This window comes from Mirounga angustirostris, unplaced genomic scaffold (genome assembly GCF_029215605.1).
Source record: "Mirounga angustirostris isolate CCGP_5_RB_7025 unplaced genomic scaffold, mMirAng1.0.hap1 SCAF_9, whole genome shotgun sequence".
Lineage (NCBI taxonomy): Eukaryota > Metazoa > Chordata > Mammalia > Carnivora > Phocidae > Mirounga > Mirounga angustirostris.
Genome location: NW_026991717.1, coordinates 131,042,260 through 131,061,067, shown reverse-complemented (window position 1 = coordinate 131,061,067; position 18,808 = coordinate 131,042,260). Strand labels below are relative to the sequence as shown.

At 46.3% G+C, this 18,808-nt stretch overlaps 1 protein-coding gene across 1 annotated transcript; it reads right to left on the bottom strand.

The window, feature by feature from the left end:
• Positions 1–5,455: 5,455 nt before the first annotated feature.
• Positions 5,456–16,451, bottom strand: CALM1 (calmodulin 1). Its single transcript, XM_045901399.2, has 6 exons — positions 16,218–16,451; positions 13,174–13,204; positions 12,052–12,195; positions 9,788–9,894; positions 9,238–9,373; positions 5,456–9,053 (listed from the first exon to the last, which is right to left on the bottom strand). The coding sequence occupies exons 1-6, from the start codon at positions 16,218–16,220 to the stop codon at positions 9,025–9,027; spliced, it is 450 nt and encodes a 149-aa protein (XP_045757355.1). The 5' UTR covers positions 16,221–16,451; the 3' UTR covers positions 5,456–9,024.
• Positions 16,452–18,808: the final 2,357 nt, after the last annotated feature.

Sequence of the window (18,808 nt, the reverse complement as noted above, 5' to 3'; positions counted from 1 at the left end):
CTCCTTCTCCCTCTGCCTGCCCCTCCCCCTGCTTGTGATCTCCCTCTCTCTGTGTGTCAAATAAATAAATAAAAACCTTTAAAAATAAAAAAATAAAGTTGTGTTTTTTAATTATTTTTCATCCATTGCATTGTTATGAGATAACATGGTCAGTATGAAATATTTTTAAATGTTTGTTGAGATTTACTTTATGATCTAATATATAATCAATTCTCTAATATCTTTTTATTAATTTCATTATTAGCATTATTACTTATTTATATATTTGTATTTATGATTATACATTATAAAATATGATAGTTTATTAATTTATTACTATTATTAAGAACTAATTAGTATTTGTAATCTGAAATCTCTCCTTGCTGAATAAAATGTTCTACATATACGTGAGATCAAATTTGTGAATTGTGTAGTTCAAATGTACTATTGTCTGCTTGATTTCCTAATTACTGGAAGAAGACTATTAAAATCTCTATGATGATGGAGTTGTTATTCTTGTTGGTTTTTGTTTTATACGTTGTTCTCCTATGTCTGCATCAGTTCTTACGTGTTCAAGTCGGTATATTTATTCATTGGCATGCTGTCTGGCAGTTGTAGTTACTATATTTCTTCGAAAAGCCTGCAGAAGCTCCTCAAAAGGTAGAGACTGAGCTCTGAACATTGTAGGCATCAAACCTGAGAACGAATAATTAGAGTACAACCCTCTTACACTTTCCCTTAATCGGCTGGCTCTCCCAGGAAGAAACAGCAAAAAAAAAAAAAAAAAAAAAAAAAGTATGTTCTGAATTCCTCCCTGGTTACAGGTGGGCAGCCTGAACGGGAAAGCCCAGCAGTTACATGTGAGGCTGAGTTAAAGGATTTGCCCTGTTTGAACAGCTGCATCCAGACCCTGCATTTCCTCCCAGAACCCTTCAAAAAAGATGAGCTTGCTTAAGATTTAGCCAGCCAGGGGCGCCTGGGTGGCTCATTTGGTTAAGCGACTGCCTTCGGCTCAGGTCATGATCCTGGAGTCCCGGGATCGAGTCCCGCGTCGGGCTCCCTGCTCGGCGGGGAGTCTGCTTCTCCCTCTGACCCTCCCCTCTCTCATGTACTCTCTCTCTCTCTCTCTCACTCTCTCAAATAAATAAATAAAATCTTAAAAAAAAAAAAAAGATTTAGCCAGCCATTGGGTCATTGCCTACTTCTGGGGCTTGGGGAGGGGTCTCTGACCTGGAGTTGGAATCAGATCCGGGGAGCCCAGTCAGATGACATGTTCCAGGTGGAGGTGGAGTTTGGCAGAGAAGAGGGGAGGCAGGATGTGACCAGGTAGCTTTACTTTCCATGGTGTTAGACAAATTTGGGCCAGGTCCGGCCATCGTAGAGAGAAGGGCTCCCAGGTGGGGGCAGTGAGCATTTTTCAAGGACTCACTGGAATTCTGAAAGAACCACAGGGGTCCCAGAAGAGAAGGAGCAGGAAGAGGCAGCCCTCTGCCAGGGATGGAAGGTAATGAGATGTTCCAGAGAACAAAGAGAGGGCCTAACCACTGACCTCTCCTGCCTGTGGTCAACTGCCTCTATTAAGATTGACCTTTAACAAGAATGGGACCTCCATCATTCTCCAGAGAAGACCCAGTCTGCGAGTGCCCAAAGATGCTACAGATCTTCCCATGTGGGCACGTCAAGGGAGAACACTGACAGAAGGTTTTAGGCCCAGCCCCACTGAGGGTCCAGTAGGCCTGCCCATGAGCTCTGGGGAGCAGATACCAGAAGACTAAACACTGGCAACTCTCATCAGGACTTCCAAAAGGATGAGGAGTCGAAACCTAAACAGAAGGTTTGTGTGCTTTTAACAAAGAGAGGAAGTGGCAATTCCCAAAAGCCAGCATGAGCTGGATCCAACGAAGGAAACTGTAAACCTGGCCTCATTTTCTCTGGTGGTAACGGAGTTCACAACGCACAGAAGAGAGAGTGTAAGCACCTTCCACGGGCTAGCCACCGTGCTAGAGGATTTCTGTCATCTCATTCACTCTTACAACCACCTTGAGGACACTGAAGCACAGAGTTGTCACCTGCCAAGTTGTACTGCTTGGGAAAGCAAGATTTGAAAGCAGAAATCTGTTTGAATCCAGAATCTGGGCAAAGTTCACTATATTGTGTTGATTCCTCTCAGAGCAGTCTTAAAAAAAAAAAAAACAAAACAGTAACAACAACAAAAAACAAGAAGTAAATATTAAGCCTGAATATTTAAGGAGGGGTGTGTGGAAGTGGAAAAGACCAAAGGTCTGCAGTGTGGAAATAGGATTAGACGTCCATGTTAGCTCCACCAGGCGGACGTGGAACCAATGAGTAGAAGCTAAAAGGAAGAGGGCAACCTATTAAGAATGTTCTCACACTTAGAACTGCTCAAAAGGGGGTGGGCCAAATGGCCTTTATTAGGGGATTGGTTAACGAAAGTATGCCATATTGATATAGCCAGCTCCTAAAAATTATATCCAAGAATTTAAGTATATGGAGGAATGTCCAGTATAAAAAGTGAAAAAGAGAGGAAAAAAATTATAAGTACATGATTCGATGTATATGAAATGTCCAGAATAGGTAAATCCGAAGACATACAAAGTGGATTCATGGTTGCCACGGGTAGGGGAAAGGGAGAACCAGAAGTGACTGCTAATGGGTACTTTTTGGGGTGATGAAAATGCTCTAAAATTCGATATTGTGAATGTATTAAAAACCATTATTAAAAGGGTGAATTTTATGGAACATGAATTGTATCTCAAGAAAAAAGCTAAGGAACAAAAAGATTTTATTATATATGTATATAGTATACAGAATATGTAATTGTATATAATAAATAATATCATGCTTAATTTTTTAAAAACATACCTAGAGATCCCAATTCTGTGAATTATATCTCTGCACCCATATGGTGAGAAAAAATTCTGGAAGGAAATACTAAGAGTTAACTATGTTTTACAGGGTAGTGGGGTCACTTGATATCACAGATTTTATACAATAAACATTTCTTTTAGAATCAGAAACATGCTTTTGTAAAAATGGGACTGGGCACCTGTTGAGGTAACAAGCTTCTTGTCATGGTAGGTATTCCCCAAAATTTGAGAATCACCAGATATGGATATTTGCACTGAGAGTTTGACCTACAATGTTATGATATGTACTTTTTTTTTTTTTTTTAATTGGCTCCACGCCCAGCATGGAGCCCAGTGCGGGGCTTGAACTCACAACCCTGAGATCAAGACCTGAGCTGAGATCAAGAGTCAGACACTTAACTGAGCCACCCAGACACCCCTGATCTAGTCCTTTTAACTAAAGTATTATTTTATAATTACTTTTTCATTTATTTTCTATTTTCTTTTTATAATCCATTAACTCAAATATTGCCTCTGGTACCAATCTCTGTGGGGAAAAAAAAATTCTTTTACTATAAAACACAGTAATTAAAAAAGAAAGTCACAACTTGAAGGGTATACTAAGACCCAACAAGGGGAAGGAAATTATTTTTTTTTTTATTTTTTTTTAGGATATTAGTTTTAAAAGCGAACCATCCATGTTTATATGCAGCCAGGATAGAAAGATGATGTAACAAAATTTAAGAAATTGTCTTACTAGTGGAAGAAACTCCAGATTCGCCCCTTCATCTTTGTAAAAGTGAAAATAAAACTTTAAAATGAGACATTGCAAGTACTATCTGCGTGTGTAAATACACTCACTCCAAAGGTTGCTGACACACAGGCAGAATACAATTCTTGTGAGGAAAGCAAACACCCTTTTTTTTAAACCCACGTTCCGGGATTGTCAATGGGCGAGGCGGAAAGCCGGCCAGCTCCGCTGCCCTCATCTGCTCTCCAGAAGGGTTCTGGATCATGAGCTAACTCCTCCCGCTCCCTGGCAGAGGGTTGAGGGCAGTGGGAGAGAAGCTCCAAGCTATAAAAAAACTTTCAAGTTTTATTTCCTTCTAAGGCATCCTGAGTCACTGGGTGCTCCAGCCCCCAGTGCCCAGGGAAGTTCAGCTCAAATCGGAAGTGTGTGTGTGTGTGTGTGTGTGTGTGTGTTTCCTGAACCAAAGCTGCTGAAAATCCAGATGACGTTGCCACTTGGACTGAATCTCTTGCAGGCAGAGTGGGAGCTTCCTATTTCCGTCCTGGGAGGAGTTTGGAAGTCACTTAATGATCAGTTTCTCTGACCCACGTTCCAATATTACATCACAGTCTAACAGCAAGCTTAACCTCCACTCCACCCCCAACATGGAGCTGCTGACACTAAAAATCCCATTTGTCACCTCAAAGCATACAGCACGCCCACACTATTTTGCCTCCCACCCTTGAGGCTGCAATTTTTTTTTTTAGGTTTTATTTTTCATTTATTTGAGAAAGCACGCATGTGAGAGAGAGCACGAGAGAGAGAGGGAGGGAGGGAGAGAGAGAGAACACGAGCAGGGGGAGGGGCAGAGGGAGAAGCAGACTCCCTGATGAGCAGGGAGCTGATGTGGGGTTCCAACCCAGGACCCCGGGATCACGACCGAGCTGAGGGCAGACACTTAACCGGCTGAGCCACCCAGGCACCCTAGGCTGCAATTTCAATTTAAACAAGTGATGTCAAGCTGGGTTGGTCAGAATCCCCGAGAGCCACTTAGTCCAATACTCTTATTTTAACCAAGGGGGGAAATGAGGCCCAGAGAAGCAGAGTGCCTGCCCAGAGCTACAGAGGGACAAAACCCAAGCTAAGACCCAGGCCAAAAATGTCAGGGCAGAGGGTTCTGTCCCCATGGCAGTATCCACATCCTTTAACTCAGCTCCTGTAAACAGGAGGAGCCCAATGCTCCCTGCAAGTGGGGCTCGAGCCTTCTGACCAAAGCAGCGGCGTTCCCTGTCATCTTTCCCCTTCTTTTCAGCCCCCTCACTGCTTTTGTGTAGAAGGAAACAGGCAAGGCAGCCTGGAAAAGATCCTTCTGGAAAGAGGTGGCCTTCCCTGCTACAGAACTTTGTCCAGGATCAGGGTCTGGAACAGGACTGATTAAGGGGTAGGTTTCAACTCCAGGGCTGGAAAGTTGCCTCCCATCCCCTTTCCTAGGCTGCCCTGCTCTCGACATGGGCAGAGCTAAGTGCTTGTGCAATTTAAAATTCCCGTCCAATTTTAAAGTGTATTTCTTCATGCCATTCCTAAAGACACTTGGGACTAACACAGAGGTGAATCTTTTTCTGGTGTGCCTTTTCCCATGTAAAGCGAGCACGGATACGGTATATACGCCACAAGATGGTATTCAAATGTCAGCTATGTAACACCTGAACTGAAAACTAGAGCGGAGCTGTCGTGGGATGTGTCCGTGGTGTTTCGGGCCCCTCCTGCTCACCTACCGTCCTAGAGCCTGGGTGCAATTACATCTGGGGGCAGGAGCACCTTGTTCATTAAGCAGAAGGGACCGGAGGCTACACAAGCTAAAAACCTACACAGTTCGCAGTTAGAGATGAAAGGCTGCAGAAATGTTTATTGAATACAGTGCCAGGTTTATAAATAAAACTTATTTACAATTTCCATAGAGTTGGTCCCCCATCAGAGAGGTGGTTAAATCTCCAAACAGTTTATCTCAAGATTTACAGAAACGTTCAAGTACATCTCCTTTTCAAATTGCCACGGTGAAGGGTACCTTCTGTTATCAGAACTCCCGCCATCTTTGCTACAGACGTGTTTAAGGAACATTAGAAGAGCTGGAGAAAGAACACACACTCCACCCATGTCGCTACCTTCTTACTCCAAGGGGTACGGACAGCAAAGGATTTCTGTCTCCTACAAGACAACTTCGAGGGATCAAGAAAAAGGAAAATACTAACTTCCAGCTGAAGGGGATAGGTTAAGACACATTCGTGGAAATCTCGTCACTGCCGAAAGGATAGTGTACTTCGGATATATAATAATTAATTCAAATGTTTAAAATCAATTGAATGAACCGAAGAGCAGACTTTTGACCAAATTTACATTCTTTGTTCAGGAAGAAGTTCCCAGTGTGCTGAGGGGCTAATAATATGCTGCCACTCTTGAGAGGCCACAGCGGCACTCGGGAAGGCCTGCTGGACGGCCACTCGTCACAACGCGGGTTACAGGTAGAGTCAGACATGCATTTATAAAGAGAATATAAAAATATGTACAGTAGCTAATTTTCAGTGTGTTTAAGTTGCCGAAAGACACCAATTAAAGTGTGCAAAAATTCGTTTGTCTAAAAATCAGAAAAAGCCTTCCTTGGCAACAGTGCGTCAAAAGCCCATCTGAAACATCGAGATGAATTTGCCTTGCTCAACACCTACCCCCAACAGATGGAGAACAAAACTATGAAAGTGTTTGCCAAGGACTCAGCAGTTTCTTATGGCAAGTCTCAGGCTCAAGCGGGATGCCAGTTAAACTAGTCACTTTATATATATAAATATATGTATATATTTATAGAGCAGTTAGAAGTAAGGGGCAGGAGAGTTTACAGGGAGGTGCTAACCAACTTTCAGGGTACGGACCCAACACCCAGCTATTTCCTCTCACAAACGCATGCAGCCTGCAAAGACCCCACCTGGGCTGGTCTTCCCCTCAAAAGCCAGAGGGAAAAGGCTCCGGTGGACGGGGCCGCCCTCTGCACCAAGCTGGGGACTCAGCACTCCCCGGGGGAAAGGCTTGCTTCCCAAACAGGATGCTAGCCATGTTAAGAATCTGGTTTCAAAAGCAGTCTTTTCGGAAGGACTGTGGGACCGCTAAAATGGAGCCCACCCAGCTTCTAGAAAAAGACTTGACGGAAGAGTTAAGACAGAAGGCAAAGTTTTAAAAACAAGTTAAATTACCCCCAACTCTCTTTCAAACTACCAAGAAGCCATCAGACACAGGCCTGAATGGGTCAACACTTGGCCTCCCTCGCAAGAAACATCCAGGAGCCCTGGGTCCTCCCTCTCTCACCTGGAGAACCTCCAAGGTGTTCTCAGGTGTGCCTTCCAGATTCAGGGAATTGTGAAAGTCCCCTCCAGCTCCGTTGTCTCTTCTACAACCACCCAGTCTAAGGGCCAACGGCAGAAGTAAATGGGCGGGCTCCTCCTCTCCACTGCTCTGACCTATCCCTCTGGCAGGAAATCTGGCAAGCTGCAAAACGCCAGAAAGACAGGGAGTAGGAGAGGGAGAAGCCAAGGGTCTCTATAAATCAGCCCTAAATGCACCCATTTGGCTGCCAAGAGCTTCTTGCTGCCTAGCTAGCAGCCTGCCGCGGTTCCCTGGCAAATTAAAACCTCCCACGGAAAGACTCAAAAACCCAACACTCCTTCCTGGTGAGAAACCAAATGCACATCCAGCCTGCATTTCAGAAAAGAGTTCTGCACTGGTTGCAATATTCCTTTAAAGGGGTTTTTAAAGCACACCAATCCCACTGCGAAGACCAGTACCAGCATCTATCTGTTTTGGTTACAGTTTTATCATTAGACACAAAATCCCCTCCAGGCTGGAGTTTACTTTCAAGCTGGGGGCTAGCATTAGTTCTACTTGGGGGCAGGGAGGAGGGGAGCAAAGTCAAGTCAACTTTGGGGGGGTGGGGAAGGAAAAGTAGCATCATAAATTAAAAATCATGAATCAAAGGTGACCGATAGTGTCTTTTAAGCATAAAGACTGGCTTAGAAGGGACTACTGCTTCTACCACACGGCAAGGATCGAATTACAGACATACTAAATCATGTCTCTTGCACAGATGGTCTCAAGTAGTTACATAAAACAGGTAATCAGCAGCACGATCGAGAAGAACCCCTAAGTACATGCTTGAGAAAAAGTGGTTTTTTTTCCCTCATTACGAAGAGCGCCACTGCCTGAATAATCATTAAGTTACTAGGGTTCACTCCCCCCACCCTACCCCCGCCCCCCCAGTGAAAATACAAGTAGACCTACATGTCCATAGATAGGATGAAGCAATTGCTATCTACCCTGTTTCAGGCAAGGTCTCAGGCTCAGAGGTTGGTGCTGAGACGTCGGGAGGGAGGGAGGGAGGGCGGGAGGGCGAGAAGCCCGATGCTGGGCTGTGGGCTTTTAAAGTACTGACCTCTCCTCCAACTACCTTGTCCCCGTTGAGATCTCAGCTTTACAAAGCATGTAACACCACTTTAAGTTAATGGTCTTTTTTTATTGGAATAAAAAAAAAAAAAAAAGACTAGCATTTACAACTTGGAATGGACGTAAATTGTAATTTCTTGATCAGCAATGTTGATGCTTGTGCTGAAGTCCACAGCCACAACCTACTCTGCTCGCTCCAAGTCATGGTTCAGGAGGTTTTAAAAACAGAGAGTCCCAAGATGCTCCCTTGGTAAAGGTTTTTTTTTAAAAAAAAAAAAAAATGCGTGTGAATGGTGACAGCCTGACACCCATTTCGCTCTAAGACAACACGGGACAACGCTAAACCAACACACACGGCATGCCACCGGGATGAGGGTCATGGTCACCATAGGTGGAGGCGCCCGGAAGTACGAGAGGGCCATCCTGCTAAGTGGGGCTGCGTCTAGACAGTTTATCCTTCACCCATTTTTCTGCACAGCATCCTGAGGTAAACCAATTTTAAATGTTTTGTTTTCAGTAAACCAGCTAAGACAATTTATACTAACAAATTGAACTAGAACCCATTTGAAGAAGTTTTAAATTTGTTTTTTTCATTTTTTGTTTTTAATACAAATGCCTGACTGTGCTCAATTGTCAAGCTGCATGCATGAAAAACTGGCCAGCCCAAACAGTGTATTAATCATGAGCAAATGGAACTGCAAGGAGTCCATTAGGTGCTTCCTTATCATTAAGGTAGTACAAGTATTTATATCGTAAAACTGATGTGTAGCTTGATCTTTAGGGGACAGGACCACCAACCAATACATGCAGATTTTGTGTGTGTGGACAGAAGGTACTTTTGACATTCAGTTTTGCTATATAGAAACAGAATGAGTAAATGAACTTTTTTTTTTTTTTTTGCAAGAGGTAAGTAAAAGATTCAATTTGATTCTTCTAGAAGGGGGGAAAGGAGTTGAAAGTAGGCCTTCATTTTGCAGTCATCATCTGTACGAATTCTGTAAAGACAAATAATCATAGCTTTTGGTTATCTTCAAAAGCAGCTTGAATGAACACAACATCTCTACTCTGCATAAAGAAAATAAATAAAAATCAGTGTCTCATAAAGCAGTTAACTTGTTTATAGATACGAAAGGGAAGACTCTTAAAAACTAAGCTAAAGAGACTCTGCAGTGTTTTTACCTTCATAGTTGACTTGCCCATCTCCATCAATATCTGCTTCTCTGATCATTTCATCTACTTCTTCATCTGTTAGTTTTTCTCCTAAGTTGGTCATGACATGACGTAGCTCCGCTGCACTGATGTAACCGTTGCCATCCTGTGAACGTTAAGCAGGGGCTACTGAGGGTGGTGGAGAGGGCTTCTGAACGGGCACGCAAGTCTGGGACGTACTCGTGCCCTCACCCGGCACCGCCAACTCTGCACACGGGGACAGGTCGCCCAGCTCCGGTCCCCGCCCAACCCACCAAGTGCAAGCCCTTGGTGAGCACCGAAAATGCAGGGGCTTGGCAAGCGCTAACAAACTGAAAGCAGCAATCAAGAAGCTTTCAGAATTCCCCACTACTTATGCTCACCCTCACCCAATTTAAGGTTGCTGCAGTTAAGTCGGCTTATTTCAAAGTGAGATCAGCGCAGAGGCCCAGGCATTTTGGTTTAAGTGTTCGAAGTATTTCAGAAATGGGAGCAAAGAAGCCGTCCACAGGGACGGTCTGCAACACGGATGCAGATTTACCTTGTCAAAGACTCGGAATGCCTCGCGAATTTCTTCTTCACTGTCTGTATCTTTCATTTTTCTAGCCATCATAGTCAAAAATTCTGGGAAGTCGATGGTGCCATTTCCTCAAATTAAAAAACAAAAGCTCACATAAAATAAATGCTCCAGTGACGCTCCCTCCCCAGCAGTGATAATCTTTTCAAAGCACTTTAGAGAACGGTTAAGACTCACTTGGACAAACCGATGGGTTATTCTATGAGGTTAAACCATTTCTAAGTCTCAACTGTTCAAATACTTCGCAGGGCCATTTCACATATTCATGTAATTCAAACTAGTAATCAGGGTCCAGGAGAGCACTTCATGATGCAAAGAAAACTGCATGTGTAGATTCTTGACTGCTAAAGGCGGTTATGCAGTTCAAGAAGAGAAAGCCCACAGCACCCTTCATTCCTGATGGAAGCACTCGAGACTGTCTCCTTCCCCCCGCCCAAGTGAGGGGTGGTGAGCCCTCGGTCCTACCTCTGCCTTGGTTCGTGATGCTGGTCAAGGCCCAGAACTGGCCCGCCAGCACAACACGATGTTTTTACAGAAGAAAAGGATTACGGGAAGGGGGAAAATGGGACTTTCTTATGCCACGGACCATAAAGTATCACACGGTCTTCTCCAGAAGGTGTTTCCTGGCCACATTCTGATGAAATCACCTAATCATTTTTTCCTCCAACTCAGGGTCTTTGCTTCCTCATTAAGGGCAAGGCTCGGAAGTGTTTTCAAAGCTCAGACCATTACCACTTAGGAAACTGGGTCAGAAGCGTCTGTTCTACGGTCAGTATTCCAAGTAACTTCCCCCTCTAAAGCTAAGAGTTAGGCGAGCACCCCCCAAAGACAAACCAGCAGATTAACAATGTAAATTGAATTAAAGGAAACAAAAATTAAATTAGAAGAAAAAAGCCTCAGGTTAAGTTATTCATTTTCACCGGTACCTTTAAATCAAAATAATTATTCAGAAATCCCTTTGGCCTCCAAAATTTTAAAGCATTATGGTACTCATGCAAGACAAAGTAAATTATTTGAAGTGCTATCTCATAGCCATGCAGAGAAGACACCCTTAGGCATTACATTTACTCATTACAAATAGGAGACTGTGGCCTGGGAAAACTCACTCCTTCCTTGTTCTATACAATCTAAGAGCCTAATCCATTCTGCCAGTCCCTAAGCACCATTTCCCAGGGCTCACATAAGATGGGGGGTGGTCACCCCATGTTCCCCGATGGCCAATCATCGTAGCAGTCAAACAAGAGGGAATTATGATCTACCCCTTTTCCAGAACATTAATATGGACGAACACACTTTCCAAAGTAGCTTGAATGAGCTGAAACCACTTGTTAAAGAGCTCACCCAAAACCCCTGCTTCTAAATATACATGACCAGACAAATTTATTTCTACTTTATCACCTTATGATACGTATGTTTAAATGGTTACTCTCAAGCCAATCATCTAGAAAGTAGTCTAGATCCAAACTGCTTATTCTTAGCTCATTTTTTAAAAATTTACCAGGCTCTACAATGTCATATATTAACTGCATATACATGGTTTCCAAAAAAGACAGTTTTTTGAGAGGGGAATGCTCAAGAATTGCTTACTGAGAAAAAGTGAGCAATAAAAGGTCTACTGTCCACTGTTCTAGAGTCCAGAGGAATCGGTGACCAGTTGGTGACCCCGTTACAGGGGGTACTGCTTGTTCCTTCTTGCTCTGCACTTTATTCATCTTCCCCTTCTGTTAGGTTCTATAATCTACTCCCTCCAGTCATCAAGCACTCCATGTCCAAGCCTTACATGATCCTCAAAATTCTCTGTAATAAACACATCTGCAGCTCACGCTGTACTCAATTCTACATTAATGTCTAACAGTGCTCTTCTCCCACTTCACTTCCCACTCCTCCTGGAGACAGTCAGCTTTTTGAAAAGTCTATGGCTATTTATTTTTACTTCCCCAAAGGACTCAGTGCAGACTCATGGGCCAGTTGATAAAAAAGACTGAGCTGTAGGTCACGGCAAGTAGAAAAGAACAATACGCCAATCTGATCCAGGAAATGTTCTAGACAGTGAGCACAGCCAAAGGCAGGCCATAATCTTCTATTTTCATTGTCAACGGCCCGTCAGGCAACCACCAAAAGGAGCGCTGAGCATTTGCTTTGCTCTGGGGACCTGAAAGACAATCTTGTGACATGTCTGAACTTGAATTACACAACACTGGCACTCATTCATAGGTTTGAGCCCTCACCGTCAGCATCCACCTCGTTGATCATATCCTGCAACTCGGCTTCTGTTGGGTTCTGACCCAGTGACCTCATGACAGTTCCAAGTTCCTTTGTTGTGATGGTTCCATCGCCATCTTTGTCAAATAGGGAGAAAGCTTCCTTGAACTCTGAAAACAAAAGTTTACCCTTTAGAATGAAGGTCTTCACCCAAATCGGCCACCGCACACACTTCCCTTGGGGGGCTTGCCAAAGCAAACCAAATGGCACTGAGAATTCTTACGCCAAGTCTGCAAATTATCAGAAACTGCCCAGTCTTTATCTCCTGAAATAAAGACCACAATAGTCCTACTGGACCGGCCTTCATTCAACAGTCCATAAAGCAAACACTGCTCCTGGTTACCGGTTCCATAAAACCACAGTATTCTCCTATTTTTAAAGAAAACTAAACTTAAACACACTTAAATTAGTCCTCAATCCAACCTGACAAGTGAAGATGGGTCCGCGGGTTCCCTTTTAAGGCCCCTTCCTGATAAACTGCTACAGCCACAGGAACGCCTTTCACACAACAGGAAGGGGTTACTAGAAATGTACATTCCCAGGTAACCGGCGTGTTCTGTCTAGCTGGCACTTAAGGCATTTCAAAGGCATCCCTGGTTTCTTAAAGAGAAATCATCTCAAAAAAAAAGCCCTCCAAGTAATACTAAAAGCTAGAATCTAAACTAACTCCCTACCCAACTATTATAGTAGTCCTAACCCTCATCTCCACCCATCCCCGTGTATTTTCAAATGGCAAGCACAGACTTCACAGTGAATTACAAAAAGACCTGTGGCGTGAGAATTCTCAGCGCCCTTTGGGAGCAGCAGGCTCGCCGGGCGCTCCCGTGACAGGCAAAGCCGCGCCCACCATGGAGCCAACACAGCGGAGGGGAGCAAGGAGGCCTAGCCCCGCTTCCTTCCACGCCCCCTCTGCAACACTGGCAAGGAATTAGCACCTGACCTAAGTATTCCTGCTTCTTGCTTCTATTTAAAGAAGTTCTTAGAAACCTACTCAAATTTTAGTCGGGGGAAGGGTCAGAGAAGCCAGCCGGAATGGAGTCGCGCCTAGTTCTGGGCTACTGGGACTCCCTGAGGTCATCACAACTTACCAGCAATCTGCTCTTCGGTCAGCTGATCAGCCTACACAAAGAGAGAAGAGGTTATAACTCAGTGCACAAGTGTTGACTGAGAGCAACAGTTTTCCCAATTGTACTTTTGATACCGACCTTTCAAAAATCACCCTTTAAAAGACAAAAGCCAACCGTGTGAAACTGTTAGCCATTAAATGAAAACAGTGAGAATAAAGGGAACACTTTATGCGATTTTAAAAAACAAAGGAGGGCGCCTGGGTGGCTCAGTTGGTTGAGCGACTGCCTTCGGCTCAGGTCATGATCCTGGAGTCCCGGGATCGAGTCCCGCATCGGGCTCCCTGCTCGGCGGGGAGTCTGCTTCTCCCTCTGACCCTTGCCCCTCTCATGCTCTCTGTCTCTCATTCTCTCTCTTGCAAATAAATAAAATCAAAAAAAAACAACAACAACAACAAAAAAACAAAGGGTGACAAAGAAGTGACAACATTCCACTTCAGGTCTTCTTTGCTGGGCCTCTGGCAGCGTGCTCCCAGGTCTAACAAGGGTCAGGTCATAATCTGAAAAATGGCACCTCTAGTGGAAGGAGGCCACACCACACCGGATGCAGCGGCAAGCTCGGAGAAAGAAGAGCGCCACCTACTGCGCCAGGGACCCCGCAGTCCCCCGCTTCCATCCGAGGATCCCAGCCGGGGGCAGGCTTTGGGCACACCTTGCGCATTGCTGCAGGCGCTCCAAAATCTCCAGACAGGCGTTGCATAACGGCACTGGGTTGGATTAACAGCCTTGCCCATCTATTTTATGGGATACAACTAAGTGGAAAAAATACATACACAGCAACGGGTTACCCCCACCAACCAACTTCATTCCCATGTAATAAATGCTTTCCATTTAAATTAGGCAATTATTCATTAAAAGCCTCCCATTTATAATGGCTGATGTCCTCAGTCAAATTATCTTTGATGAAGAAGCCAGGAAAAAATGCAACCACCCTACAACTGAGCTGTTTCAAAACTGCAAACCTTAAGTACACACAAAAGTACGTAATAATTAGGAGACTATACCTCGTCTTTTCTGGAAAAAGAGCAACTACCAACTTTGCTAGAGAATATTCACTCTACCAATTTTCAGTGTGACATAAGGGCTGCCCGTAATAAACACACTTTACTCAGGTAGTGATGGCCATGAAGGTAATTCGCACTTGTATTGTCTGGTCTCTGCAACACGGAACCTGTGACCTGTGCCTCCAGCCAGGGGACTTGGAGAATGCAAGGAGAACTAGCCTGTATTTTTATTTTAATAAAGTACACCTAATGAAGCCAGTTACAAAGTAAGTCCCAATAGAAAGCTAACCCTGTTATGTTTACGCTAATTCTCAAAATGAAAACTTTCCCAATAGATGTGGTGTTCCAATATAGGGATTTGGAGGAAAGCTTGTTTTTTCAAATTAGAATTGGGTCTTCCTTCCTTTCTACCGCAGTCACCGGAAGGCGGTTTTCTTTACATCGAATGAAGGAGACACGATGATTTACGTAACGCCAGAATAACATCTGTCTTTGTACAACAGGAAGCCCTGCCACACCTCGCACGAGGAGCTGTCACCTTACCGGGGAGAACAGTCCCACCTCACCGCAAAACTCTCTCGGTTAGAGAGCTTTTCGACAGCATCAGCCTTCCTCCATAAAGAAATACCCGGCCTCATATCGCTCTGGCCGAGAGGGTAAAGGTGCTCTGAACCTGTCGGGAGCCATCTCCCCATCCCAAGCCAGAAAGCGCTGTGGGTGATGTCAGCCCAGCCCGCCCAGGGAGGAAGGGGGTTTGTAGAAAACACACCCAGCGAGGCGCACAGGCGCATCTGGCAATCTAGAGGCTGCAGAGAAAGCGGAAACGTGGAGGGCATCTCCCTGCGGACTGCAAAGTGGCGAGGGGCCAGGCAGGGGTGCGTGCCCCGAGAGCAGGGGTGTGGAGGAACGAGGCAGGCCCAGGGCGGGGGCACCGCCCTTCCCTGGCCAGGACCACCCCCCACTCCCACCCCCGCTCCGGGACCGCGCGGCTAGAGGGGGCCAAGCCCGCCCCGCGCCTCCCACCCGCTTCTGCTCCCCCAGGCGGCGAGCCGCACCGCCGCCTCCTCCCGGAGCAGAAACTTTGCGTCTCTAATGGAAACCGAGCCGCGCGCCAGCTCCCTCCTCCCCCGCCCCCCCCGCCCCAATTAGCGCGAGCCGAGTGCCTCCCGCGGGAAGGGACCTCCCGTTGTACAGAGGATCACGCACGCCTTCACTGCCGCACTGGGTGGGGGGCTGCAGGGGTGCGAAACAGGGGGACACGAGCCCCGGGCACACCGCAGGGCCCCGCCCGGCCGCAGGGCGGCCGGCCCGCCGCTTCCGCCCTCTCCGCCCCCCACCCCTCGCCTTCCTGCCCCCACCCCACCCTTCCCCGGCTCCTTCCTTCCCAGCCCACGCCCGCGCCGCGCCCCCCGGGAGGGTGGAGGGAGAGCTGCCGAGCCAGGGCGCCCAGCGGGGTCGCCGGGTGGGGGAGGAGGTGGACGCGAACGGCGCCCTCCAAGCCCCGGCCCGAGCAATGTGCGCCACCGGCTAGGTCGGGCCCATTCATTCTCCGCAGTCCGCCCGGCCCGCCGCCACCGTGCCTAGGGTGGAGGGGGGGCTGGGAAGGGATCGTGTGCCCGGCCCCGCCCGGCTCCCCCGCCCCCCGGGGCCCCGGCCCAGGCGCAGCGCTGCGGGAAGCCCGGGTGCGGCGCGCTGGATGCAGTGGTGCGGCGCTGGGGGAGGGGGTGGATGCGGAAGGCCCCGGTGCAGCTGCGGCCGGAGCCCCTGCCTGCGGACAGCCCACGGCCAAGTCCAGCTCCAAGAGGGACCAAAATTTAAATAAGAAACCCTGGCCAAGAAAAGCGAAATGCAAATCCAAAGCGCGTCCTTCTTAACTGCAGCTGCTGCGTAACACCCGGAAAAGAGGAAACCCCCCCGAAAAAAAGGGGGGGCGCTGAACTAAAAATTTGGTAAGAAATCATGGGCAGGCAGCTGCTACGCCGCCGTTTACCACTCCCGACCTACCATGGTGCGAGCGAAGGGAAGAAGAGCAGAGGGAGCGAGGGTGGCTGCACCCGCGCAGGGGCTGTGACGGCGGGGGCGCCTCCGCTGCTGCTGCCGCTGCTACTGCTAAGGCGCGATGAGCGCTCAGCGCTGTGCCGCTGCCGCCGCCCGAGTGCGAGTAACGGCGCCGCGCCCGCGAGGCTCCCACCACCACTGCCGAAGTGCGAGCCTGCGCCCGGCGGTATATATAGGGCGCTCCGTATCCCTCCGCCACGGCCGCTGCCTGCTCGCTCGGAGCGGCGCTGTGAGGGCCGGGCCTCGCCCGGTTGGCCCCGCCCCCGGCGCGCCCCGCCTCCCGCCGCCCCGGCGCGCCCGCCGAGGGCCTGGGGGCCCGGGAAGCGAACGGTTTGGAGAGAGGCGCGAGGTCGTGGGCTGGGGCAGAGGCAGAGCATGTGGGGCGAGGAATCCCCGGTCCCATCTGGGGCTGGACTAGGGCAGAGTGCCTCCACAGCCCCGACCTGGGGCGGCCCTGGACGTGAGAAGCTGTCCGCCTCTCACCGCAGCCCCACTTGCACCTGTGGGACACCCCCCCCCTCACATCTTGTACACCTTCTCCTGGGGCAGCCGGGTCCTCCAGGCCCCGCGCCCCGGGGTCCCCAGCTGGCCGCCTTCCGTTCGGGGTGTTTCAGGAGGTCCTGGGGCAGGGGGCGGCCGCGGGGAGCTGGGGACAGAGGAATTGACTGCACACCTTCCCCTGCCTTGGAGAGGGTCTGGAAGGGGCATGGCAGTTTTCCTCGCGCAAGACATTGGTCAGATGTTTTTTTCCTCTTAAAATTTTGAAGCAATTTCTGAAACATTATATATGCTGAGTTGCTAAATCTGTGTCGTGCTCATATGCTTAGCCAGTCTTCTTTTAATGTTTTCACGTTTCCACTGAATATTTTTTGTATGCCTGAATAATATTTCTCCCTTAACTGTTTTGTTTCCTACGGAAAATACTATTCATCCTGGCTCTGATCTTAACTACAATTAATGTACCTGTGTGACTCTTCCATAGACCTTAAAACCCATGCTTTGATTTTTGTTTTTTCTTAATTTTCCCGGTCCTGAGAGGGATCGGGTCTTTATTCAGAAAAACAAAGAAGAAAAAAGATAGGCACTTAGAATTTCCTAGGTTAGAGCTGAAACAAACAGCAAGTTGTCTCTACAATGGAGCTAGATTGTATTTTAATGTACAATCTTGATTCTGTTCCTTTCTTTAAAATATTTTATCTTTAAATTTAATGTTTTCAGCTTTTCTGTAAACAAGGAAAAGGGCAATTTCAGTTATTAATTTGAAATCAGAACTTGTAAAAATCTTGACAAAATGCTGCAGTTAGTTTTCTTGCCAAGGCAGCACACAGAATTTGATCTTTTGTTTACAGGGCCTGGGCAACAGTTGCAATTTATCATTTGTTTACTCTTTCAGGGAATGTGCAAAGTGTGTAGTTGACAAACTCTACTAGGAAGGGCTTCCCTTGGTTACATTTGTTTCTGGCTTTGACAAAATTTGCAGAAAGATGTTTTTTAAAAAGGAAAAAATGTTCAGGCACATTGCAGATGCCACAAGACTTCTGGGATAACCTCTGTGGAACTGTTCTTACTGCTGTTCCTTCTGAAATGCAGCAGAAAGGGTGAACCTGCTATTCAGTTTAAAGAGAGGCTGCAGCAGCAAGCCAGGGAATGGTGTTGCCTTCTCTCTGCAGATGAAAAAGACATCATTTATTTCACAAATCCCCAGTCATCATCATCATCTTCCTCCTCCTCTTCCTCTTCTTCTTCATCTTGTGCTTGCTCATGGCGGGAAACCTGAGTGGGAGAGTTGGAAACGGGAAATAGAGGGAAAGGGACTAATTAGAAATCAATTTAAAGAATATTCAATAATTTGGTGAGTTACAAGTCTAAATGGCCAAATACATCTTAAAACTGCTTCATTTCTAAAGGAATTTGTATTCTTTGTCAGGTTTTTCATATAGTACCTAGTGAAATACATTTTAAAATACCGTACACATTGTATAAGTAGGAGGAAATAATGGCCTGGAAATGAAATGTGTTTAATTATTAAGGATTCATTAGCTTCTGTCTTCCATTCCTTATAATTATTTTGGTTAAATTGCTATAATCCATGATTTTGAAAATAGTATTTCTCCCCCTGTCATTTAACGAATTTCACCCAAATAAAAATCTTTGAAACTTTTTCATGACTTTACTTGCTAAAAACTGTACATTTTAGAATCATTTTACTCATTATAGTAAAATTCATTATTCCGATTCTTTATATGGTTTTACTAGCTTAAGTTCTTTTTTGGTAATTCTTTAATTTGTCAAAGCACATCTCACCTTTCAAGTCTACTGGGTTTGTAGTGAGGTCATGCTTTAGTGTTTTGGCTAGTTTGACACACTGAAATATGGGAATGTCAGTGACTTGCCCAAGATCTTACTGTGAGTCAAAGATGGAGCATAAAACAGAGCATAGGCCCTTGTGTGGGGGCTCTAATATTAGATTATATATTAGTGAAATCAATATCTGAAAACTTTAAACATAAAATGTGAAGGATTTGCCTATTTCATGA